Source organism: Ostrea edulis, chromosome 5 (assembly GCF_947568905.1).
Source record: "Ostrea edulis chromosome 5, xbOstEdul1.1, whole genome shotgun sequence".
NCBI classification, from domain to species: Eukaryota; Metazoa; Mollusca; class Bivalvia; order Ostreida; family Ostreidae; genus Ostrea; species Ostrea edulis.
This window is the reverse complement of record NC_079168.1, coordinates 8,022,830-8,050,360: the sequence shown is the minus strand read 5'-3', so window position 1 is coordinate 8,050,360 and position 27,531 is coordinate 8,022,830. Positions and strand designations below refer to the sequence as shown.

Below are 27,531 nucleotides of genomic sequence, written 5' to 3'. Positions count from 1 at the left end.
GTGGCGATAAAAAGAGTGGACCAAACAACCAAGCGGCTGTGGGAACCCAGGAAATATAACGTTGTACAAATATCAAAGGCAAGATCACTAGAAATGTAAATATTCCTTTAATATGTCATGTTCATTTATGCAACTATGTCATGTTCATTTATGCAACTATGTCATGTGCATTTATGCAACATGTAATTTAAAAGTTGAAAACGCATCGACCACATGTGCAATTTATAGTTTTTCACTGTTTTGATAGATATGAAAACAAATGTTACAATATGAGACGAAATTCCAAGAGATGAAATCAGTACAATAATTGAACTCTCAAATTGTTTTTATCTGAACGAAAAATTCGTGTAGATAAAGCACACTTGATTTTTTTTTTTATTTTGATGAATAGAAATTACGACAAAACACGAACATCTAGTCTGTAATTAAGGAAATCGCATTTGTCACCTGATAACACTGAAATTCACAACCATTTGCCATACAATAAGGACAAGTCCCCGTATTCTCTTCAAACACTCGCCTCTAGCATAGTCTAACACGCTGTTTGTCGTGACGACTTTATATCGTGAACACAGATGAAATGAATTGGAGGATTACGGGGATGAAGCTCCGATTAATGAAATCCCAAGTAGCAACACAACTGATACAAAGCAATTACTTTCTAGTCCTCAGTCTAAAATTACGGGTCATTTGATTGAAAATTGTGGTTTGAATGGCCGTATCCGCTCCAACATCAAATGTATCAAACATAAATGGAAGCAAGCTCGAGTTCAAAGAATTAATACATCCAATCATTATGACATGTTTGGAGACATCCGCCAGAGGTTAAGTATGTATTCAAATACTCTCAAATTCTGACTGCTCACGGTATCTTAATCGGCAAAGTGTTTGAGCTTGCTTCGAGGGTTTGAACCGCGGCAGCTTCAAACCCGACGCGTTAAACGCTCGACAAGCGCTTGACATTAGAGATGAAAATCTCGGGTCTCTCAGGTTAAAATGAAGTTCCTTTTCACAGTGGATGTCGGCACGATAAAGAAGCCTCACTGCTGAGTGGAGGTCACCACATCTAACAGCTGATGTCGGCACGATAAAGAACCCTCACTGCTGAGTGGATGTCACCACATCTAACAGCTGATGTCGGCACGATAAAGAAGCCTCACTGCTGAGTGGAGGTCACCACATCTAACAGCTGATGTCGGCACGATGAAGAACCCTCACTGCTGAGTGGAGGTCACCACATCTAACAGCTGATGTCGGCACGATAAAGAAGCCTCACTGCTGAGTGGAGGTCACCACATCTAACAGCTGATGTCGGCACGATAGAGAACCCTCACTGCTGAGTGGAGGTCACCACATCTAACAGCTGATGTCGGCACGATGAAGAACCCTCACTGCTGAGTGGAGGTCACCACATCTAACAGCTGATGTCGGCACGATGAAGAACCCTCACTGCTGAGTGGAGGTCACCACATCTAACAGCTGATGTCGGCACGATGAAGAACCCTCACTGCTGAGTGGAGGTCACCACATCTAACAGCTGATGTCGGCACGATGAAGAAGCCTCACTGCTGAGTGGAGGTCACCACATCTAACAGCTGATGTCGGCACGATGAAGAACCCTCACTGCTGAGTGGATGTCACCACATCTAACAGCTGATGTCGGCACGATGAAGAACCCTCACTGCTGAGTGGAGGTCACCACATCTAACAGCTGATGTCGGCACGATAAAGAACCCTCACTGCTGAGTGGAGGTCACCACATCTAACAGCTGATGTCGGCACGATGAAGAAGCCTCACTGCTGAGTGGTTCAGTACGTCTAATATAGGTCCTCATGTCACCACATCTAACAGCTGATGGCGTATGACATCCCCCCCAGATATGATTTATACCGGAAGACCGCGACTGGTCATCCGTTGTAACCAGTCGGCTACAGTTCTACAGTTACCAGAAGCGACCCTTTCTTTGTTAAATTTTTCTTGCTGATTTGAATGATATGATTCGCAACTCGGTAGTATAGTATGGTCACCAAATGTCACGAAAAAGTCATGATATGCCGTTCCATGCCTCGTTTTGGAGTGCATATACGGTATATATCAATTCGTAAATATCAACGTTTTCAAAAAAAAATAATATATATATTAAGGTCATAGGATACCCAATCAAGATTTTGGACGCATAAATGAAAATAGGACTTTGCTTTGTTTACATGGATTTTCTATCTAAATATTTGATCAAACAACAATGTAAATCTATCATTAATACACGATATACACCAATAAAAAGACGTGTTTGAAAGGATTAAATTTTGGGGTAATGTTTTTCTATTGAATTTTCAAGTAAAGATTTGTGAACAATGGGTAAATAACGGTGGGCTCATAGTAAATTTTTGAGGTAAATACGGGTTTTCAGCAATATTAAAACACTTTTAAATAATTTTACAAAATTCTATAAACACTTTTTTGTTTGTTTTTGGTATCCTACACATACATGTACATGACCTTAAAACGACAATACGAGCACATGTTACAGAATGCACTTAACACAGTCTCCTTGTACTAAAGATCATGAGATAGGGCGAAAAAAACCCCCCATTTTCTTTATATAAAACTCCTAAAATTAGCCTTTACTATCAACTGCATGAAAATGTGTTTGATTAGATGTTCTAAGATATCCCTTTTCGGTGATGTTGTGTATCGTATTTTGTGACTAGATGCTTTTCTGGGTGTCCGACAAGTCATCAAGAAGGCACTCCTTGTGTGCATGGCTCCTATTGGCTGTAAGAGACGGACTCCTCACAGATTGCACCAGTCCGCCACTTCCGTCCGTTTTAGACGTTTTGATCGAGGACTTGGTAGGTAGTTCAGATGTCTGCATTGTCGATCTTCTCCCAAGTCCGGAAGAGGGTGCCATGTTTTCCATTCGGAATGTTAGAAGACCCCGCTTAGCACAAACTAAGCGGTATTTAGCATATGTGTTTACAGAAGATGATGCCATCATCGCTGAATTTACATACCGGAAGGAATGTCCATCTTCCGTCCATATCAAACAACGGCAGAACGATCGAATGCAGGTATGACGAAATCTCTGTCCTAAAGCACAGTACAGAATGAAGTTGACACAGCTGTTTAAAGTTACCATGAAGTTGCGGAAAATGGAGAGCACGTTCCATCCACACTGGGTTTGGACTGTGTCGATGTCGATGGACCACGCCAGGTTATAAATCAGAGCAGGAATTTGACATATGATAAACACAATGATGATGGAAACCAGCATGATGGTCACGTTATTCTCACGTGACTGCCGGACATTCATGTCCTTGCGCTGAATCTGAGACTGGCGAACGGCGAGAATGAGGAATATGTTGAGCACCGAGAGCGAGGTAATTGGGACGATAAACATGATCAGAAGATAGAACCAGAAGAAGTAAACTTGTTTGTAATCGTTGTTTTTCCCGAACTCCGTCTGTTCGTAAGAAATTCTTGATTGGTTGTTGTTAAATTTGCTCAGATCGCACAAATCCGTTTGTTCGTAAGAAAGACTGGACTGATTGTTGTTAAACTCGCTCGGATCGCAAAAGTTTAAGCGGTATTCAAACCAACGACTCAAATTGAAGAGAATGGAAGCCACTGATACGGCCACTATGACAACTCGTGCGCGCGCCACTGTACACATCCGGGCAGCTTGTAGTGGATGACATACAGCGATATATCGTTCCACTGTGAACGACACGGTCAACCAGAGAGTGGACATTTGAGCGGTAGGGGCGAGCGGGTACATGATTACAACCACATACGGCATCACGTGATTTTTGAACTCCGGTGACAAGGACGGAAAGGTCATCAGAAGTAAAGTGCAGATGATGACCAGTGTATCCCAGATTGCCAGCGCCAACAGGTAGCAGTTGGTGGAAGTGTGCATGGCTTTCCTCGTTAGCACGACGATAGATAGACTGTTTCCGATCATTCCCAGGACGATGATCAAGAGCGATAAGTACCCCATAACAATAATCTCTATCTGAGAGGCGATCTCGCATGTCGGGGTTATCACTGCGCTGGCTGTATCGGTCTGTGTTTGGTAGAGAATTGTGACGTTTTCCATTGACTCGTTTACATTGTATTTCATGCTGAGGTTACTGTATCTAAATGTCACGGCGTCATCCATAACTGGCGTTTTCCTTGCGATCACAAATTGTTTGTCATTTTTATTTGGAACTCACGAGAAGAGCAATTATGCTTGCGACAGGGGAATGTCTTCTAAGTCGAAATAAATGATGGCAGTCCTTCAACTGAAAAAGACAAAAAACCAAATTATGAGCACCTTAGGGACGCTAAAATCATTACATGTATGTTGTCGTGTGACGCAAAGAATTCCATGGATGCGTCTGGGGATACATTCAGGATTGCGATTGCATAAAAAAAAAAAGAAACTGCGTTGTCAAAATGTCGTACTCATTTCATAGGAAATGGTAATTTGATATGAATTTACCGTGAAATTCGAAAAGTTTTCCAAGGAGTCAAGGAATGCAATGACAAGTGGAAAAAAACCCCCCAAAACTATGGCAATGTTTCTTCGTGGTTGCTTTTTTGTACGGCTCGTCACAGCCGGGTCGTATTATGGTACGGCGCACAGACAATTGTATCGCTTGGGTTTGAATTTACTGTAGTAGAGTAATAGTAAGAACTCCAAAATATAGGGTACCCAAGATCGCCAATGAAAATAAATAAACTAAATGGTATAATACTATACAATTCTACTCTATATTTTAGTACATTCATACGTAACCAATGTACGTTACTACCAAAGTTCATCTGGAATTCCGTATACTTTCCAAGGTATGCAGAAATGAATTCCGAAATGTAGTCGAATCTTAGCTGGGCAATGGCATTGTACCACTAAACAGAATGTTTTTGAATTGCAATGCGCAACATTAAATATCATTTTTAAGTTCAATTTCTTACCCGAATTCATAAATTGAAGTCTGTAATAGCTCCAAGTGCCTGAAGATTGTAAAACCGCATTATCATGTCCGGTGCCACTAATTACCCAAATTGACCTCATTACTATAAAACGTCAAACACCAGTACCAGTGTTAATGTGTTACTTGGGGCTATTACGAACTACAATTTATGAATTGGGGAAAGATTGATTGAATATTGATCGAATAATGTTTAACGTCCCTCTCGAGAATATTTCACTCATATTGAAACGTCACCACTGCCGGTGAAGGACTGCATAATTTAGGCCTATGCTCGGCGCTTACGGCCTTTGAGCAGGGAGGGATATTTATCGTGCCACACCTGCTGTGACACGGGATCTCGGTTTTTGCGGTCTCATCCGAAGGACCACCCCATTTAGTCGCCTTCTACGACAAGCAAGGGGTACTTGGGACCTATTCTAACCCGGATCCCCATGAGAGTATTGGGTAAGAAATTCAACTTAAACTAACCCTGGTGATTAAAAGCAAGAATAAAATTTAATACCATGTGGTTTTGATATTATTTTTCATCGGCGAACTTTGGTACCGTATATTTGGAGTTCTATACCTTTACTCTTAAAATAGTAAATTCAAATCCAAGTTATATACTTGCCTGTGGGTACGACGGTGCATCTATCTACCGGGTATCTGTCCGCAGATTGTAAGTCAGATAAAATCAGTTCTTATAAAGCTAGGGTGATCAAAATTGGTACACGTTTCCGATGATGAGATGATTAGAGGGTAGAGTCTTGTGTTTTTAAAGGGTATGGTCGAGAGAGAAAGGTGAAACTATGGGCGGAAAACAAGAGAGAAAGGTGAAACTATGGGCTCAAAACAAGAGAGAAAGGTGAAAGGGGGGTGGTCTGGAAAACCAATGGGACAGACTGACAGTTGGACAGAGGGAGAAGAAAGCTTTAAAGTCTCCTTCGGTTTTACAAACAAGTAGTGGACTAATATGACTAGGATTATCAAACCTTGTATACACATGTTATCCATGGTAAAAGGAAGATACCTGTAATTTCTCAAGGTCCAAGGGAGAGGTCATATTTTGAGAAATAAGCTCTAAAGAAAAACGGGACAAACAAGGCAAGGATAATCCGACTGGATGAGCGTATTTAATTAATTAGTATATTACCCATGGTCTTGGTGGCATGCAAGTTTATTTTGAAAGTGATGATTTTAATTCTCAAGTTATACTACATTGGAATGAAATGTTCCTTCAATTTGACCTAAACAAAGCCATCTATAGGAACAACATTTTATAAAGAATCCCCCCCCCCCCCGAAAAAACTTCGATATTAGAGATAGTGTTGAAGAGCTATTGGGTGTTAATCATTTCTTGAATTACAGCTGCATTACTTTGGACAGACATTGCTTTTGTTTGTTTTTGTGAAGACGCTTCTATTAATATTGAGGAATTCCGACCAGTAACACTCTATTCTACCGCCGAAGAAAGCCCATGGCTATTTCACTCCACACGTCTGCTCTCCACCTCCAAGTGATAGCGACGTGTCACATGTATACTGCTTTCTGTATCGTAACACTCCAGTCAATGGGGACGAAAACAGTCCGTGCGAAAATTTTAATTTTGAGAAAAATTAATGAAATTTGTTATATAGGCCTAATTAAGGAGGTATGCTACACCAGAGAAATTTGATGTAGATAAAAAGTGAAGGATATGTACACTTGTACAACAATATTTTGATGTTGAAAATTTTCAAATTTATTTTATTTTGTCAAAAAATACAGTTTAAGTAGAAGGTAATCTGATAATTTTTTAAAACCCCTGCTGGACTAGAACCTGCGACCTACAGTTCAGCAGTCAGTATGCTAACCTACTGAGCTACTCAGCTAGGTAATTAAATTGAAAAGGAAAAGTCAAATATTGCTGATATTGATTTTTTCATCCATGTTTGTAAAGGAAGTCAGCCATTATGACGATGTAGAGTACCTCCTTAAGTTACACATAGAGTGTACTACGCAATTGGGGTGTGTGTGTGTCCAAATACACGTAGTTCACTAGTTGTACACAATAACCGTCGTACGTATTGGTCAGCATTGTTTATTTTCTGATTTAAGGAGGTACTCTACATCGTCATAATGGCTGACTTCCTTTAAAAACATTGAGGAAAAAATCAATATCAACAATATTTGACTTTTCCTTTTCAATTTAAATACATAGCCGAGAAGCTTACTAGTAAGTTAGCATACCGACTGCTGAACTGTAGGTAGCAGGTTCGAGTCCGGCAGGGGTTTTAAATTTTTTCCAGATTACCTTCTACTAAAACTATTTTTTGACAAAATAAAGTAAATTTGAAAAATTTCAACTTCAAAATATTGTTGTACATATCCTCCATTTTTCATCTACATCAATTTTTTCTGGTGTAGCATAACTCCTTAATATCTGTTATTATTTTATTGTACCTTGGGGTATTTTAAAAAGTATATACACCGCAAATGCCAGAGAGACAAACACACAAGTAAAAGTCCAAGGTCAACCTCATGAGAACAAATATTTTGCTGCCTAAAGAAAGGTTTTGTCACAAGGAATACACTTATGGGGGAAGGGGTGTTAATTTTTTTGGAGAAGTTAACTGCCAATTTTACTTCTGGCTAACTCCCTTGTATGTATTTTTTTAAGAACGACGATACGTGCCTCATTTGTTAAATTCTATAGCTGGTGACTGACATTTCTGTGAATGAACAATTTTTCTAGAGTGAGAATTAAAAGTATATTAAACAATACTCCCACGTGGCGTCTTTATTTAATTAACAGGTCTGCGTCATCTGCCATATAGGCCCTGGATCACATTTTACCGAAAATTTTCTATCAAGTGTTTGGAATTTAAAATGTAGATCTATCATTTTGAGCATTGTAACAGCCGCACCTTATGAGAGACGTAACCTAAAATCCAACGCATCTGGATGAAAGGCCACGGATATTAATTAAAGTACGCAAACTATTTTGACAACATCAAGATCCGCATCGAATTGTCCAACTCATCTAATAATTCAAATTTCTAAACATGTTTTGGATATGTTTTATGGGGAAATTGAAAGAAAAAATCATAACACTTAGCAACGTACTACGGGGGCAGATCAAGGAATCTGGTTTTAATTAGTTAGAAAGTTGTCAGTTACACCATGCAATATGCGATTGGTCACGGGTCCATGTTGGCGTTACGGCTGCTTTGAATTACAGCAGCAATCGATGTGTTCTTCTCTTTTTTTTTTTTTTTAATATATATATATATTATTAAAATCTGACGATTAACTCTTTCCACCGCCCTCCACGTGATAATTGGTGTAGTAATGAGAACAGGTGTAATTGATCATTTCCTTTTGCTGTGTTAGACGTATCACTACTGATACCAAGGGAAATATATGCAAATAATTTATTCCTAGTATATAATCGTGTTCTTTCAAATTACTACATACACGCACCTAAATTCTTGATGGGAGAGAAAAAATGGAAAATCCGATCACATGACTGGTCAATGTACATACGATAGAAATCAAGTTAGAAAATATGATTTTTGATTTTTTTAAAATGTGTTTTCTTGATTGATTGAAAAAGAGCGTCAGACACAAGGTATTTACGCGGGTACTCTGCTACCCCCTCCCCCACATTAATGACCGCGCCAATGTCCAATGGTTATAGGTTATAGACTTTGTATGGGAAAATATGACGACGGAGTTTTTTGGCTCGTAGACGGACCGAGCTTGCGAGGTCCGCCCGAGACAAAAAACGAGGTCGTCATATTTTCCCATACAAAGTCTATAACCTTTTTATTATATACTTTCAATTTCATTTAGAAACTAACAAAAAATTTATTTTAACAATTTCTTTATTGGTTTAACTGAGTAAAAGATGAAAAACAAGAAAAATTTGAAAATTAACGGCGTAGTGTATTGATTGTGACGTAATGTTTGCGGGCCGGAATGTTTCTGGGCATATACATGTATCGTGTGATATATGCCCGCAAACTTTTAAAGAAAAAAGAAGAGATGAAATTGAAAGTATATAATAAGACAAGATATATTCATGTAAGTCACCGTAAAATGAAGAAGTTTAAACTTTTCCAAAGATCGTCCGGATTTTTTCTTTAGAGATACTTCTGCCTCTATAGGGGTATTGTAGATCGGAGATTTGTAATTGTTTAGTAATGTCTTATTATTTGTCGTACAAGTAATTCAAACGATTTCTACCAAGAAATTTCCTATTCATTGTGAGCTGACGCAAGATCAATGCTTTTGACAAGAATTGTAGTGTATTTGGTTAGTTAGTTGTTCTGTGGGCTCGCACGCCTCAAAGCAGTTTGATAGTTATACATGTATATATATTATTGCACATTCCCTCTCTGTTCGGGATAGAATGTAAAAGATCAGCAATGAAATATCATTAAAGGCGCAGGTGTGACAATTCATGCGGAAACCTCAAAATTTCGGTCGCGAAATTTACCTATAGTTCTATCTCAGTTTGTGCTTAGAACACATTGAGCAGGAAACTACAGTACATATAAACTAGAATTGTTTTAACCTATGTAATATAAATACGTGTACCTCTCAATGCACAATAACAATGCTGTTTTAGGAAACATCACAGCGATGTTTTTAATAGTATGGAATTCATTATCTCTACTCATTAAGAAAATGATCGATCGCCACGTCAGAATCTTCGTTTTTATATATTTTTTCCGAATTTTAATTCAATTTCACAATAAATGGCGAGTGCGAAAGCAACACAATCCCAGTGGCGGATAGGAAAATGACGACTTTTAAAGTTTTACACAAGTAACCAAAGACCATGATTCGCTTTTGTTGCTATTTTTCTATTCATGAATGGTGTCATCGCACAGTGTTTTTCATTATATTTCCTGGGGGGTTTTCTGTGCAGTTTTCATTGTAGATATTCGCGATTTTTTTTTTTAAAGAAAGTTCAGAGATTGGTATGCATTTATAAATGATTATAAAATATACTTATTACTAGTAAATCATTTCTGAATACCGAAAATCAATCCTTTAGAAGTAATTGATATATTGGTACTGTTTGAAAGAACAATAATTTTTCAGAATTGATACAGTCACAACACAAAAAGAATACTTACAGAAGGAAGTCGGGAGGAAACTTCAAAGATACTTTAAGCACACTAGATTTTCCAGAATCTTTGAAAATTATCCCCAAGATTTGTTTTTCGAAAATTCTTGTTAATCACCAATTGATATGTCTTTTAGATATGCTCTAGAACATAATTCCGGAGTGTTAAATACCTCCCAGCACGTGCCGTTTGTATTTATCGCCTTAGAGTCAGCTGGGAAGGTCCCTTTAAGTTGCAGCGTTAGCAATCACTGATGACGCGCAGCCTCTTGCAGACCGCTGTCTATGATTGACAAGAGCACAGCTTGTTTGTGTACTTCAGTATTATAGTGCGATACATTTTCAATATTCCCACATCGTCAATCAATAGAATGTGACTCTTTAAAATTCTTATTTTTCCACATGCTTGGCTGATATATACACGATTGTGTAGCATGCCTCGTTGAATTTGGTAATAACTTGAATGGCCATGCTTGCGTGGGACTGCATCAAGCGTTCGGTCGGGCGGTGCGTCTGAGGGTTTTTTCCGGTCATGCGTCTGTGAGATGGAGCAATGTAAATAGTTTGATCATATTTTTAATACAATTAAAGCAGAAGGAGGTATAATACATTGTTGTAATGCCCGACTTAAAAACATGAATGAAATATATTCCCACCTGACTAGGTTTACGTGTCGATTGCAGATCGGCGCGTTCGAGTCCAGCTTGGGTTTTCACACACACCCCCACCCCTCGTTTCAATTTCGAAACATTAAATGTACACATCCTTCACTTTTCTTCCATATTAAATTTCTCGGGTGTGTTAACCCTCCTTAACTACTCCTCAAGCATGAAAGCCTGGGTCTCGGTTAACGCCCCCACCTCCTACTATACCTTCTCTCTCTCTCTCTAAAATAAAAATGATAATAATTAAATGTAATGAACATACAAACAAAAAATACATATACAACATGTACATGATAACATAGAATGGGAGTGTCGACACTGAACCTAAAGCTGACCGGAGTACTCCTGACTGCGGATTACTACGTCTACCTGATCAAGACATAGGGTTGTGACCGGTCGACACGGGATATTTACTCCCCCTACATGTAAATACTTGATCCCACCTCTGGTATATACAGGGGTCCGTCTTTCCCCAACTCTTTATTTTGTATTCATTATAGGAGTTCGGAGATTGATCACTGTTCTTTATCTTCACCTTTCATGTAACATAATCTAACTTACATATGACATAAACCACTTTTTCATTGGCTGATTTAAAGTTCTGCACCAATCATATGTTTTCTCTCTTTTGTCTTTATTATGTGAAACTGTCAACGAACATGAAAGATTCTTAAAAAGTGCATCTTTTTAACAAAGCTTGCCGTCTTTAGGAACAGCCTTATATAGTGAAATGATGTGAATGTATGATATGCTGTAACTTAATATTTTTATTATTAAATGACCACATAATCAAACTTTTCTAATTTGGTCAATCTTATATAAAATCAAGTTTTAAAAAAACCACCCACTAGAACCTACTACAAACAATAATTTTTCGAGTATGACCTTTAAGTAGACAAGTCAGGATATTTGTACTTAAAATAGAAAGCAGTGTTTCTTTTCAATTTGAAAAAAAAAAACACACCAAAAAACCAGAGAAAAAACAAACAAACCAAAAACACCCCCCCCCTCCAAAATTAAATAAATATAAATGAATTAAAAAAATAATTAAAAATAAACAGTGAAAAGCATATGTTCAGTGTGTTTAATTTTTCATACAATAAGAAACAAAGAATACTAAATAGCTGAAAATCGCCCAAAATTTATCAAAAGGAATTTTAAGGTTTGCGTGCGAAAAAGACCATTTCTGTTATTTGTTGAATTATAGAAACGTTTTTGATAATTGTTATGAATAAGTTTAAAATGTCAGTTACATTATGACTTTCTTCTCTTCGTTTTTTATACGCCCGTCATTACACGGGACGTGTTGTATTATGGCGTCCGTCCGTCCCGGGTCATGTTTTCCGGATTTTTTTCCCCGTAAAGGATGCATGTACAACTTTGAAATTTGGTCACAATTTATCCCTCAAGAATTGTAAGAGTGAGTTTGCATTTCAGCTGGATTGGTCCATCCTTGACCTACTTTAGGGCTATAAGTAGGTCAAACAATTTTCCCGGACGTTTTTTTCGTTACAGATACAGATATTGACCTGAAATTTACACATAAGCTTCCTTGCAGAGTAATACGAGTTCAGTTTGCATTTCAGTTGGATTGGTTCGTCGGTCCGTGACCTACATTAGGACTAAAAGTAAGTCAAATAGTTTTCCGGTCTGATTTTGATCATGGATACAGATATTTCCATGATATATAGTCATAGGCTTCCTCTGGGAGGAATACAAGTTCAGTTTACATTTCAACTGGATTGGTCCATCCTTGACTTACTTTTTGGAAAAAATAGGTCAAACAGTTTTCCGGGCTTTTTCCCCCCATTACGGATACACATATTGCCCTGATATTTAGTCAAAGGCTTCGCCTCAGAGGAAGACAAGGGCAGTTAACATTTCAGCTGGATTGGCGCACTACGACCTACAGTACTTGAGGGGTAGAAGTAGGTCAAACAGTTTTCCAGATTTTTTTTGGGTATGGTCACAGGTATTGCTCTGAAATTTAGTCACAACCTGCCTTTCAGAGAAATGCATAATCAGTTCACATGTCAAACATTTCAACCTAATTGGTGCACCGCGACCTACTTTAGGGCTGAAAGTAGATAAAATGGTTTCCTGGACTTGTTATCATCATAAATAGATATTGCACCACCATTTTGTCACAACCTCAATCTCAGTGAAAATTTAATACATAATCAGTTCACATGTCAGATGGATTGGTGCACCATGACCCACTTTAAGGTTTTTCTATTCAGAATGTGTGTTGTATCGATTCAGTGTGCACAATATGCTTCCAGGTTGAATTTCACTGTCCGACGGGCGTATATTGTACCGTTTGTGGTACTCTTGTTCTCTCTTTTTGTGTCGCCTGCGTTACACGCAGTGGCGACATATAGGGATCACTATCCGTCGTCCTGCGTCGTCGTCTGGCGTCGTCGTCACAAAAAATCTCTGTCACAGTTTTCTCAAGAACCACATGGGGCAACTCCCTGATATTTGGCATAGAGCATCAGTGTGGCCAACTGTATTGTGTAAGACATTTTCGAATCTGTCGCTTATCAACTTCCTGTTTGCCGGGACTTAGAATTACTTTTTCAACATTATACGTGATATATTACATATAGAATGAACTAGCAGGCGACACATGTCTTCCGGGGAAGACTTAATACTGCGTTTAAGATTGAAAATCCTGTAAAATTGTTACGTCGTACGTAATTAGATCATCAGCAAATTATCTCCCTTGCGTTGAACAGAATTTCAACCAATGAAATAAATTAGAATTTTCACATCATACATTTTCTGCCAATCACAAAGGAAAGGAAGTGCATTGTCCGAAGTCTGTAAATTACTTCAACTATATGATACTCGGAAGACGGTAAATAAGTGCATGAGAAGAGTATTTAGCAAATGCTGATTTGGTGAAAAAATGGATCATGTTCTAAAATATATTTTGTTTCAACGGACTTCAAACATAATCCAATCAGCGCTTGGCACGGAACTTTGAATCAGCCAATGAAAAAGTGGATTATGTTCTAAGTAAGTGGGGTCATACATAGAATTTTATTATCCCTTAAAATTATGCCACCCTCCTGTGATGTCATTAGATTTTGCAAAACTATTGATTTATTTAGATACATTGTATATGCATGATAGGAACATAAATTTTGTTGGAGTCTTTTCCGATAGTTATTGTAAAAAAAAAAAAAAAAAAAAAAAAAAATCCTGTTAAAAATAAACTATTTCAAAAGTCTTAGTTATAAATGATAATCAATGATGTTTCTAAATATTTGAATTTAAGGGCAATAATTCTGTTTTTATTGATTTCTTTATGAAGTCTGTTAACATGCAATAGATTTCCTTTATTTATTATTTTTACAGACATTTTATATACTTTTGTAGAGAAACAGTTTCATGAAATAGATATGAATGATATTATATCGTCATAGCCAGTTTTCATAAAATTTTGATAACGCTGTTTTAGGGAAATGGCAATTTTCTGACGGTGATATGTATATTTCGCATCTTAAAAAGTGAGATGATATTTTATTGATGATTTATTAGTTTTAAGTCTAATAGATATAGATAGATAGATTACACTTTTAAGACTTGTATCAGATAAAACTACGAGAATAGAGTTACGTTATAAAACAAATTTCAATTTTGATGGATATTTCTACAACATGCTTCATGAAAATTATGCTGGCGATAAACATTGCAGTTCATACCCTTATGAATTCCCACTAATTGAAAGAGATGTAAATAATGTGCTTATAGATTATGACATACGTTCATGAACAAAAGTACATTATCATTTTTAACGTGTCATATACATTTATATGGCAAGGTCAAAATAAAACGAAGGGAAAAAAAAAAATTAAAATCGTGAATTAAATCAAATCATACCAGACCACATAATTATGATAATGATAATCTCAAAATAATGATAAATGATGATAATTCCAATGTCATTTATTACAATTGTTTTGATTGGACGAAAATAAAGCTGAACAAAAGTTCACACATCAATAAATCCGAAAACGCGATGTATTCATACACACCTGAAAACAAATAACATAGTGCGGGGAAACTATTCAAATTTTTGGTATTGTTAGTAAAGTGAATTAATTGGAATTATAAGAATCAAACGTTCTTTTTGAAGAATTTATCGATGTGTAAACTCCGGACATTTTACTCACAAACTTAACATAAAAGTGCTTCGCACTTTTATTCAGTTTGTGAGCAAAATGTCCGGAGTTTACACATCGATAAATTCTTTAAAAAGAACGTTTAATCCTATAATATCTAATAATGATAATGGTAATGATGATATTTAATACAGTAATAATAATGAGGATAACAATCCAATCAGTTGAAAGGGGCGTGGACACGGTTTTGATGCAAACATTATTTAGATATTTAATTGATAGTATCATTATGATTCATGTAAAACATAGCAAGAGACTTAAATTCCAAAAACCGACGCAAAAATGTATTTGAGACAGCTAGACTTTTCATTTTCGGAACAAGGCACAAGCCCCGTTTATGTTTACATCTCACGTGACTCGACTATCAGTTGACGGTTTCGGTGAAAGAAAGCTTTTGAGCGAAAGTTTTCTGTTCTCTTTTATTTGTGCTTGCTCCCTAGATTGCTTCATCATAAACGTATGTTGAGATGTTGAGTGGTTTTGAGTTACTGTTGAGAAATCTTGGTGTTCTTACCTCCGCACGTATGACCATATTGACAAACACGATTTTGGGAGCCGGATTTTATGTACATGTAAATACGAAGTTTACCCAATGTAAAAAAAATATTTTAAATCCATTTTTTCATAAAATTTTTCTTTGTCTTTGTAATGGAAAAAAAAAACCCTGGCAATTTCAATCGATCAAAAATCGTGTCCGCGCCCCTATAAGTATCAACATGAGCAAGGGGGTTGCACCCCCGTTTTCCCTCTGAATCCGCCACTGTACATGAAAGGTGAAGATAACGAACTGTGATCAATCTCATATCTCCTATATGCAATACAAAACAGAGAGTTCGGCATTCCCTGTCGACCAGTCACACCCGGTGTTATTATGTTTCTCGAAAAATTTATACTGCAAAATCACTTGAAACTGTCTCTTCGTTTTTCGTTCATTTGAGACTTTTTGCTTGTACTGAAACGTCACCATTTGTAAGTGAAATACCACAAATTGAGACACACAGGGCGGTAGCTGAAACCTCAAGACTTTTAGTGAGCTTTTCTTATCACCTTTTGTTTGTCGTTGTTCGTCCGTCCGTCTGTCTGTAAACTTTTGACAATTTCATTTTCTCCAGAAACACTGGGCCAATTTCAATCAACCTTAATACATAGTACATATCATTCTTGGGTGAAGGGGATTCCAGTTTGTTCAAATGAAGGGCTATGTCCCCACCAAAGGGGGATAATCACGAAAAGGCAAAAACTGGGTGGGGGTATTTAAAAATCTTCTCAAGAAACTCTGAGCCAGAAAAGATGAGATTTACATGAAAGCTTCCTGACATAGTGCAGGTTCAACTTGTTAAAATCATGTCCTTTGGGGCCACAATAAGGATTCAAAATATTTGGGAACATCTTTTAAAATCTATGTCTCAAGAACCACTGGGCCAGACAAATGGAACTTTACATGAAAGCTTCACGACACAGAGTAGATTAAAGTTTGATCGGATCACACACATCCCCCCTCGCCCCCGGGGGGTGGGGGTGGGGGTGGTAGGGGAGGGGGGCACATAGAGTTTCACATGCTGATATATAGGAAAAATCTTCTCAAGAACCACTGGGCCAGAAAAGTTTACATTTACATAAAAGCTTCCTGACATAGTGTAGATTCAAAGGAAATCATGGTCCTTGGCTGAAGTTAGGATGGAGCTATAATAGGGGATCAAAGTGTTATATATTGATAGATGTATATGGGAGACATCTTTTAAAATCTTCTCAAAAACCATTGAACCAAAAAAGTTGAAATTCACATGAAAGCTTCCTGACATAGAGTAGATTTTTAAATCTACTCTATGTCAGGAAGTTTGTTCAAATTATGATTCCTGAGATTAGAGTGGGGCAGGGCCACAACGGGGGATAAAAATTTTATATGCTGATATATAGGAACAATATTTGAAAATATCTCTTGAACTATCTAAGCTAGGGCTTTCATATTTTGCTTATACATTCTTTACAGCAAGACCTTTCATGGGATGCATGTGTGGTTGTGACCTTGAACTGAAAGTTTGACTTACTTTAATAAAATGACCTTTTCAATATTTCCTGAACTAATAAAGGTACATCTTTCATATTTTATGTATATGTATATATATATATATATATGTGTGTGTGTGTGTGTGTGTGTGTGTGTGTGTGGATCATGTGTACTTAGTCATCATTGGATATATATTTTTTCTACTTATTACCTATACCATGGACATTTTGTGCAATTTTACTATATCATATGGCAAGACCTTACATTTTATATCATGGTATTTGACTTTGTGACCTTGAACTCAAAGTTTGACCTAATTTTAAGAAAACATAATCTATTAAATATATATGGAACTATTTTAGGTAGGGTTTTTATATTTTTTATATAGATTTTATGACAAGATTTTATTCCTTGAGGTGTGACCTTGACCTTGGAGTAAGACCTACTTTTTAAAAAATCTGACGTATTCAATATCTCCTGAAATATTTATTAAGGTAGGTCTTACATATTTTGCATATAGATTTCTGATGGCAAAATCTTTCATTTTATGCCATGATGTATGACCTTTGTGACCTTGGTCTTAACCAGAACAGCAAGGTCATATTACTCACATTGGTGTTGAGACATATCTGTATTACGTTGATTCAGTTTTAGTTATATCATGCTCCTTTGGAGCTAGGTTAGAGCCAAATATGGGGTAAACAGTTTTCATAGGAATAAAGATTGATAAAAGAAATGTTATAAAAAGCATATCTGCTGAACAATGACAGGGCCAAGGTAACTCGGGTGAGTGATGTGGCCCATGGGCCTCTTATTTTAATGCCCCTCCCCTTCAAAGAAGAGGGACATATTGTTTGCACCTTGTGGTCGATCTGTTGGTAGACCACATGTTGTCCACTCAGTATCTTGAGGACCATTCACTTGATCGTAATGTTATTTAGTATGGTTGGTTATTAGTAGAAGGTGACCACTATTGATTTTCAGGTCAAAAGGTCAAGGATCAATCAGCTCTGGACACAGGAATATACTGTCCACTCCATATCTTGAGAATGCTTTGCTTGACAGACATCAAACTTAGTAAATGATCCCTGTTGATTTTAAGGTCACATGGTCAAGGGTCAATCCACTCTTGACATAGGAAGATATTGTTTGCTCAATATCTTGAGAACCCTTTGCTTGACAGACATCAAATTTGGTACACCTGTACATCATAAGGAGTAGATGAGCCCTATTAATTTTGTGTTCACATTGTCAAAGGCCAAGGATCAAACTGGACATAGTAATACATTTTCTCCTGTATTTTAAGAACTAGTGTTAAATCTAAAGCTAACTAGCATGGTGCCGTGCCATGCCCTTTTTAATTGCACCATGCCTTTTTTTCTTTAAAGTTTTTAAAAAATAATTGTGAATATAAACAATTGTTCTTTAATTCAAATTTGATTGAAAAGTTTAAAATCAAGGCAGCAGGTATTAACTTTTAATGAGGCTAAATGATTATTCTATTACTATCATAACTATGAAAGTGCCCCGAAATTGTCTTGCCGCAACAAAAAGTGCCCTTTTAAACATACATGTGTGATATGTGTGTCCTCTCTAGATCCTAGATTTAACACTAAAGAACTATTTGCTTGACAGACATCAAACTTGGTATACTGGTACATCCTTGAGGAGTAGATGACCCCTATTGATTTTTAGGTCACATGGTCAAAGGCTAATGGTCAATCTATTCTGAACATAGGAAGATGTTGTCAATATCTTGAATTGTTATGGTACTAGTATCAATTCAATGATGTGTAGCAGGTCTGGTGTTGTATGGTCTACTTCGCGTTGTGTTTGTTTATTTGATTTGATAGTGGTAACTTCGAAACGACCCAACTACACTATGATAAGGTCTTCCGTTGGAAATGGAAGACCTTAATAAGATTAACAACACTTTAAGAATTTATTACCAATATGAATATGACAAATACAAACTCCTAAAGCCTAGAACTTAGCTTATAAACTATCAAGAAATTCCCCCAACCCAAAGGTAATATAATAATTTAGTAAATAAAAAGGAGCAAAGTACACGAACAAAACGTAATTCCAAAATAGGAATAATGGAAGGAGAAGTGTAAGCTAGCAAGGCCAGATATCTCGCTTCGATGAATTGTAAGCTGCATGGCTTTATATAACAAATTAAACAATAGAAACTGTCATTAAAGTTATTGGCTGAAAGACAAAGTGGGCGTGGTCAAATACAACGGTGAATAATTTACATCGGGATCGAAATCCAGAAATAATAGTACCATGTAAAAGTAAAACCCAAACTACCACAGATTCATATACATACATGTAATATTACCACAGATTCATATACATACATACATGTAACACTACCACAGATTCATATACATACATACATGTAACATTACCACAGATTCATATACATACATACATGTAACATTACCACAGATTCATATACATACATGTAACATTACCACAGATTCATATACATACATACATGTAACACTACCACAGATTCATATACATACATGTAACACTACCACAGATTCATATACATACATGTAACACTACCACAGATTCATATACATACATGTAACATTACCACAGATTCATATACATACATGTAACATTACCACAGATTCATATACACACATAACATTACCACAGATTCATATACATACATGTAACATTACCACAGATTCATATACATACATGTAACACTACCACAGATTCATATACATACATGTAACATTACCACAGATTCATATACATACATGTAACACTACCACAGATTCATATACATACATGTAACATTACCACAGATTCATATACATACATGTAACATTACCACAGATTCATATACATACATACATGTAACATTACCACAGATTCATATACACACATAACATTACCACAGATTCATATACATACATGTAACATTACCACAGATTCATATACATACATGTAACACTACCACAGATTCATATACATACATACATGTAACATTACCACAGATTCATATACACACATAACATTACCACAGATTCATATACATACATGTAACATTACCACAGATTCATATACATACATGTAACACTACCACAGATTCATATACATACATACATGTAACACTACCACAGATTCATATACATACATACATGTAACATTACCACAGATTCATATACATACATGTAACATTACCACAGATTCATATACATACATGTAACATTACCACAGATTCATATACATACATGTAACATTACCACAGATTCATATACATACATGTAACATTACCACAGATTCATATACATACACGTAACACTACCACAGATTCATATACATACATACATGTAACACTACCACAGATTCATATACATACATGTAACATTACCACAGATTCATATACATACATGTAACATTACCACAGATTCATATACATACATGTAACATTACCACAGATTCATATACATACATGTAACATTACCACAGATTCATATACATACATGTAACACTACCACAGATTCAAATATACATACATGTAACACTACCACAGATTCATATACATACATGTAACATTACCACAGATTCATATACATACATGTAACACTACCACAGATTCATATACATACATACATGTAACACTACCACAGATTCATATACATACATGTAACATTACCACAGATTCATATACATACATGTAACATTACCACAGATTCATATACATACATGTAACATTACCACAGATTCATATACATACATACATGTAACATTACCACAGATTCATATACATACATACATGTAACATTACCACAGATTCATATACATACATGTAACATTACCACAGATTCATATACATACATGTAACATTACCACAGATTCACATACATACATACATGTAACACTACCACAAATTCATATACATACATGTAACATTACCACAGATTCATATACATACATGTAACATTACCACAGATTCACATACATACATACATACATGTAACACTACCACAGATTCATATACATACATGTAGCACTACCACAGATTCATATACATACATACATGTAACACTACCACAAATTCATATACATACATGTAACACTACCACAGATTCACATACATACATGTAACATTACCACAGATTCATATACACACATAACATTACCACAGATTCATATACATACATGTAACATTACCACAGATTCATATACATACATGTAACATTACCACAGATTCATATACATACATGTAACATTACCACAGATTCATATACATACATACATGTAACATTACCACAGATTCATATACATACATACATGTAACATTACCACAGATTCATATACATACATGTAACATTACCACAGATTCATATACATACATGTAACATTACCACAGATTCACATACATACATACATGTAACACTACCACAAATTCATATACATACATGTAACATTACCACAGATTCATATACATACATGTAACATTACCACAGATTCACATACATACATACATACATGTAACACTACCACAGATTCATATACATACATGTAGCACTACCACAGATTCATATACATACATACATGTAACACTACCACAAATTAATATACATACATGTAACACTACCACAGATTCACATACATACATGTAACATTACCACAGATTCATATACACACATAACATTACCACAGATTCATATACATACATGTAACATTACCACAGATTCATATACATACATGTAACATTACCACAGATTCATATACATACATGTAACACTACCACAGATTCATATAAATACATGTAACATTACCACAGATTCATATACATACATGTAACATTACCACAGATTCACATACATACATACATGTAACACTACCACAGATTCATATACATACATACATGTAACACTACCACAGATTCATATACATACATACATGTAACACTACCACAGATTCATATACATACATGTAACATTACCACAGATTCATATACATACATACATGTAACATTACCACAGATTCATATACATACATGTAACACTACCACAGATTCATATACATACATGTAACATTACCACAGATTCATATACATACATACATGTAACATTACCACAGATTCACATACATACATACATACATGTAACACTACCACAGATTCATATACATACATACATGTAACACTACCACAGATTCATATACATACATGTAACATTACCACAGATTCATATACATACATACATGTAACATTACCACAGATTCATATACATACATACATGTAACATTACCACAGATTCATATACATACATACATGTAACATTACCACAGATTCATATACATACATACATGTAACACTACCACAGATTCATATACATACATACATGTAACACTACCACAGATTCATATACATACATGTAACACTACCACAGATTCATATACATACATGTGACATTACCACAGATTCATATACATACATGTAACATTACCACAGATTCATATACATACATGTAACATTACCACAGATTCACATACATACATGTAACACTACCACAGATTCATATACATACATGTAACATTACCACAGATTCATATACATACATGTAACACTACCACAGATTCATATACATACATGTTACATTACCACAGATTCATATACATACATGTAACACTACCACAGATTCATATACATACATGTAACATTACCACAGATTCAGATACATACATACATGTAACACTACCACAGATTCATATACATAATTACATGTAACACTACCCTTTTCAATTTTGCACCACAGGGGGCATATATGTTTTATAAAACATTTCTTCTTGTTTTATAGTGGCAATTGGTCTTTAAGGTTTAATCCAAAGGACCTTATCTCTCACTGCAATATAACAAATGTTTGTCAAAGGAGCTATCACTACATGTACATGTACCTAAATGTATATTTTTACATCTTGGATTGATGTGGCCAAGGTACAAGAGCCCCCAAACTCAAGATATCTGGGTCACAAAGCAAATGCTTCAGTCACTTAGCCTCTGCATCTCTTCTGAAGTCGTGGATAAGCAAGTGAATAATTCTATCATTCAGGGCAGTTTTTGTTTTAAAATAAAGTTAACCTCTTAGCTTTTGAGTACAACCACACATGATGCTATAAACTTTGTAGATACTACAGTTCAGTATGCTTACTGTATTGGCCCAAATATACTGTGCATTTGACTGTAGATAGCCTTATCCAGATGACGTTTTAAATGTCAGTACAACTATAGAAAGGGTTGACGGAAAGGACTACATTTTGTGTGCAAGAATTTAATTGCGAATTGGCAGCAAGTTTATAATGTCAGATCCATGTAGTGATAGGGGAGTTTATCATCTAATATCAGGAAATTCTCGGCAAAAACGAGACATTACACGCCAAGCTATCCAACAAAGGAACCAAGATTGCTTGTATTGATATCTGACATGCATAATGAAGAGATACAATGTAGCTTCCTTTGACAGATCCTTTGTTTCTACAGATTTCAATGTGATGAATGACAAACACAGCAATACACAGAATCATGTTGATTTCATTGAGTGACGCAATGTATGCTTCAGCATATATAGACAGAGGTTTGGCGTTGTCATAAAATGTAGGAAGTCTGATGGGGTGGGGGTAGGGGGGGGGGGGGTGCTTATGATGGATTAGTATCATTTCTGTTTTCTGTATTTTTATGCAGTACTGTAACCATGTCAGTGTGGTTATGGTTTAAGATAATTTTATGGTTTATTGTGATGTTTTTTTTCCAAACACAAAACCATTTTTTAAATAAATCAATGTTATCATTATTATGATGTCTGAAGATGTAAATCTCCTCTATTTCTACATATCTGATTTGCTGTCTTTCAGAGTTGTTGAGCACTTTATAATTTCCTGTTTTGTATGTAAAGTAGGAAACATGAAACAAAGCTACCTATAGAACATGGTCCTGTCAATCTTTTGTACACACCTGTGATTTGCTGTTCTTGGAGGTGTGAAATACTTGATTACCTTAATTTAGTGGAGATGAAATGGACTACAGAACTAGAAAATCCATTAAAGTTGTAAAGTAAAGGGATTAGTTGACACTCTAAAGCAGTGAAACATAAACTCATTATCTTGTTCAATAAACATTCACAACAGAATTAAACTTAATTAGAATTAAGGTTAATTATTGTGCTGATTAACTGAACAGTTTTCTTTTCTAAAAGCTCATTGAACAGGTGGGCTTTTTAGCTCACCTGAGCCAAAGGCTCAAGTGAGCTTTTTTGATCCAAAGTCCGTTGTCTGTCGTCTGAGTGCCGACGTCATCAGCATCGGAGTAGGTGTAAACTTTTCACATTTCATCTTCTTCTCCAGAACTGCAGGGCCAATTTCAACCAAACCTGGCACAAAGCATCCTTGGGTGAAGGGCTTTCAAGTTTGTTCAAATAAATGGCCATGCCTCCTTCAAAGGGGAGATAATCACAAAAATGCAAAAATATGGTGGGGTCATTTAAAAAATCTTCTCAATGATGAACTACTGGGCCACTAGGAGCTGAAATTCACATGAAAGCTTCCTGACATAGTGCAGATGCAAGTTTGTTAGAATCATGACCCCTGGGGTAGGATGGGGCCACAATAGGGGATCAAAATTTTATATACTAATATATATAGAAAAAAAATCTTTCTAAAATCTTCTCAAGAACCTTTGGGCCAAAGATGTTACATTTACATGAAAGGTTCCTGACATATAATTCAGATTCAAGTTTGTAAAAATCATGACCCCCAGGGTTAAGTTTGGGCTACAATAGAGACCAAAGTTTTACATGCAAATATATATGGAAAATCTCTAGATATGGGGCATGGTGACTCAGGTGAGTGATGTGACCCAGTGGCCTCTTATCTTGTTGTGTCTGTCCATCCATTTGTAAAATTGATTCATTGATTTTTTTAAAAGCAACATTTTCAATAAAAAAAAAAAAATAATATATCAGATGACCATTTGATTAGACAACTTCTGGTTTGATCTGAGGAAGTTTGTTATTATCCATGATAACGTGTACAATGTGTGTGAGTGTATGAACATGTGCATGTTATATCAACATGTGTACAATGTGTGTGAACATGTGCATGTTATATCAACATGTGTACAATGTGTATGAACATGTGCATGTTATATCAACATGTGACAATGTGTGTGAACATGTGCATGTTATATCAACATGTGTACAATGTGTGTGAACATGTGCATGTTATATCAACATGTGACAATGTGTATGAACATGTGCATGTTATATCAACATGTGACAATGTGTATGAACATGTGCATGTTATATCAACATGTGTACAATGTGTGTGAACATGTGCATGTTATATCAACATGTGTACAATGTGTATGAACATGTGCATGTTATATCAACATGTGTACAATGTGTGTCAGTGTATGAACATGTGCATGTTATATCAACATGTGACAATGTGTGTGAACATGTGCATGTTATATCAACATGTGTACAATGTGTATCAGTGTATGAACATGTGCATGGTATATCAACATGTGTACAATGTGTATGAACATGTGCATGTTATATCAACATGTGTACAATGTGTGTGAACATGTGCATGTTATATCAACATGTGTACAATGTGTGTTAGTGTATGAACATGTGCATGGTATACCAACATGTGTACATTGAGTGGAGAACTTGGGATTGAATTTTGAAATTCCTCTTTTTAGCATTAATACAAATAGTTCTATTTTGATTTTGTTATCATTCATTAAATACTAAGTCTTTGTCTTTTGATGCATTTGAAATTGATATTATACTAATGTAATTGTCCACCTTAACCTAGCTCACATGATGATTGTAATGATGAGACGAAGATTAGAACCATGCATGTATTTAAATGCAATTTTAAGAGTTGCAGGATAAAACTATCAGGAGAAGTCTTTTACCAGGATTTTCTTTAATTGTACTGCACTTTATAAATTGATGAATAGAAGGTGAGATTTGGCCATTATAGAGTGAGAAAGCCTGTTGTACTGCATTCATGTCCCCATTAGGGGTTGTTAAGTTGAAAAATTACCAATTCCTAATTTGTCTGAAGTGTACAATAAAACTGTTAAAATCAGATGTTAGCTCTGATCTGAATCATTGAAGAAAGTTTCAGGTTTATGACATCTCATCATGGTTTCCGGATCACATAATATGTATGGTTCATATTACAGACCCTGAAGCGTACTACTACACCAGTGGAACGGTGAATCAACGGTGAACAGTTTGGTAACGAATGGTTTTGTTGGGGGGGAAACAAACGCAAAAGGGTTTGACCGGAACTGTTCTTATCGGGAACAGAATGGTTGTTATTTAAACAGAATGGTTGTTATTGGGAACAGAATGGTTGTTATTGGGAACAGAATGGTTGTTATTGGGAACAGAATGGTTGTTATCGGGAACAGAATGGTTGTTATCGGGAACAGAATGGTTGTTATCAGGAACAGAATGGTTGTTATTGGGAACAGAATGGTTGTTATCGGGAACAGAATGCATGGTTATGTTATTGGGAATGGAATGCTTTGAGATTGGGAACAAATGGTTCTCATTAAGAATGGAACGTTTGGTCTAAGATGTAAATGAATGGTTTTGCCTCGATTTCAAATTCTGCATTTCGAACACTTTCGATACTATTTGTTCATACATATATAAACATTGCAGGAAAGAGAGATTTTACAGTGTACTTGCCAAAATAAAAGAGTTTTTTAAAATATTTTTTTTTGAACATACATACAGTATATATATATATATTTTTATATATATATATATATATATATATATATATATATATATATATATATAGAATCCAAATAGAAAGAGTTGATATCACACAGTCAAAATAATTCAATTTTTAAAATTTTTCTAATTATAATTAATATATTTTATAATATATTTATAATTAATCATATATATATATATATATATATATATATATATATATATATATATATATATATATACATTCTGCAAAGAAACTTGTACAAAATGTTTATAACAAGCTACTAAAGGTATTTGTATATATTCTTTAGATATATATATATATATATATATATATATACACATACATACAGTCATTATCTAATATATTGAAGTTTATTTTTTTTAAAGAAAAAACAAACACTCGATATGAAATAATTGATTCCAGCGGTTACAGCAGGTGTCAAACAAATCTTTTTCACCATTTTTATATGCAATATGTCTGAGAGTTTCATAAAATGTATTCATTAGCAATATCGTAACATTTACATTCAGTGTCTTCCCTTTACATCTCATAGTGTAGATATAATGTTTCAGGCAAAGAACAAGATTATTTTGTATACTTTTCTTTTAATCCAAAAATCCAAAAATAAAATTATTTTTTGTTATTGATATTTGAAGATTGCATGGTCTTGTGTTCAAAACAAACTTCAAATTCTCTTAAGAAATGCTGAACACTATCACATTCCCAAAACAAATGTTCAATTGTTTCTTCTTCTATCTGACAGAATGTGCAATTCTTATCATCTCTAATTTTGATTTTGAATAAGTATGAGTTTGAAGC

General features: G+C 35.4%; 2 protein-coding genes across 3 annotated transcripts in view; one reads left to right on the top strand and one right to left on the bottom strand.

The window, feature by feature from the left end:
- Positions 1-27,531, top strand: part of LOC125649985 (focadhesin-like) — a 193,024-nt gene that overhangs the window by 14,963 nt on the left and 150,530 nt on the right. The gene's annotated exons all lie outside the window — the stretch shown is intronic.
- On the bottom strand, positions 89-10,551 carry LOC125649997 (FMRFamide receptor-like). The gene is made up of 2 exons (XM_048877922.2): positions 10,086-10,551; positions 89-4,287 (listed from the first exon to the last, which is right to left on the bottom strand). Exon 2 carries the CDS (start codon positions 4,161-4,163, stop codon positions 2,709-2,711), a length of 1,455 nt encoding a protein of 484 aa, XP_048733879.1. The 5' UTR covers positions 4,164-4,287; positions 10,086-10,551; the 3' UTR covers positions 89-2,708.

What these genes read in the sequence shown, in the direction of transcription:
- LOC125649997 (XM_048877922.2), bottom strand. Translation starts at nt 4,163, where the DNA reads ATGGATGACGCCGTGACATTTAGATACAGTAACCTCAGCATGAAATAC.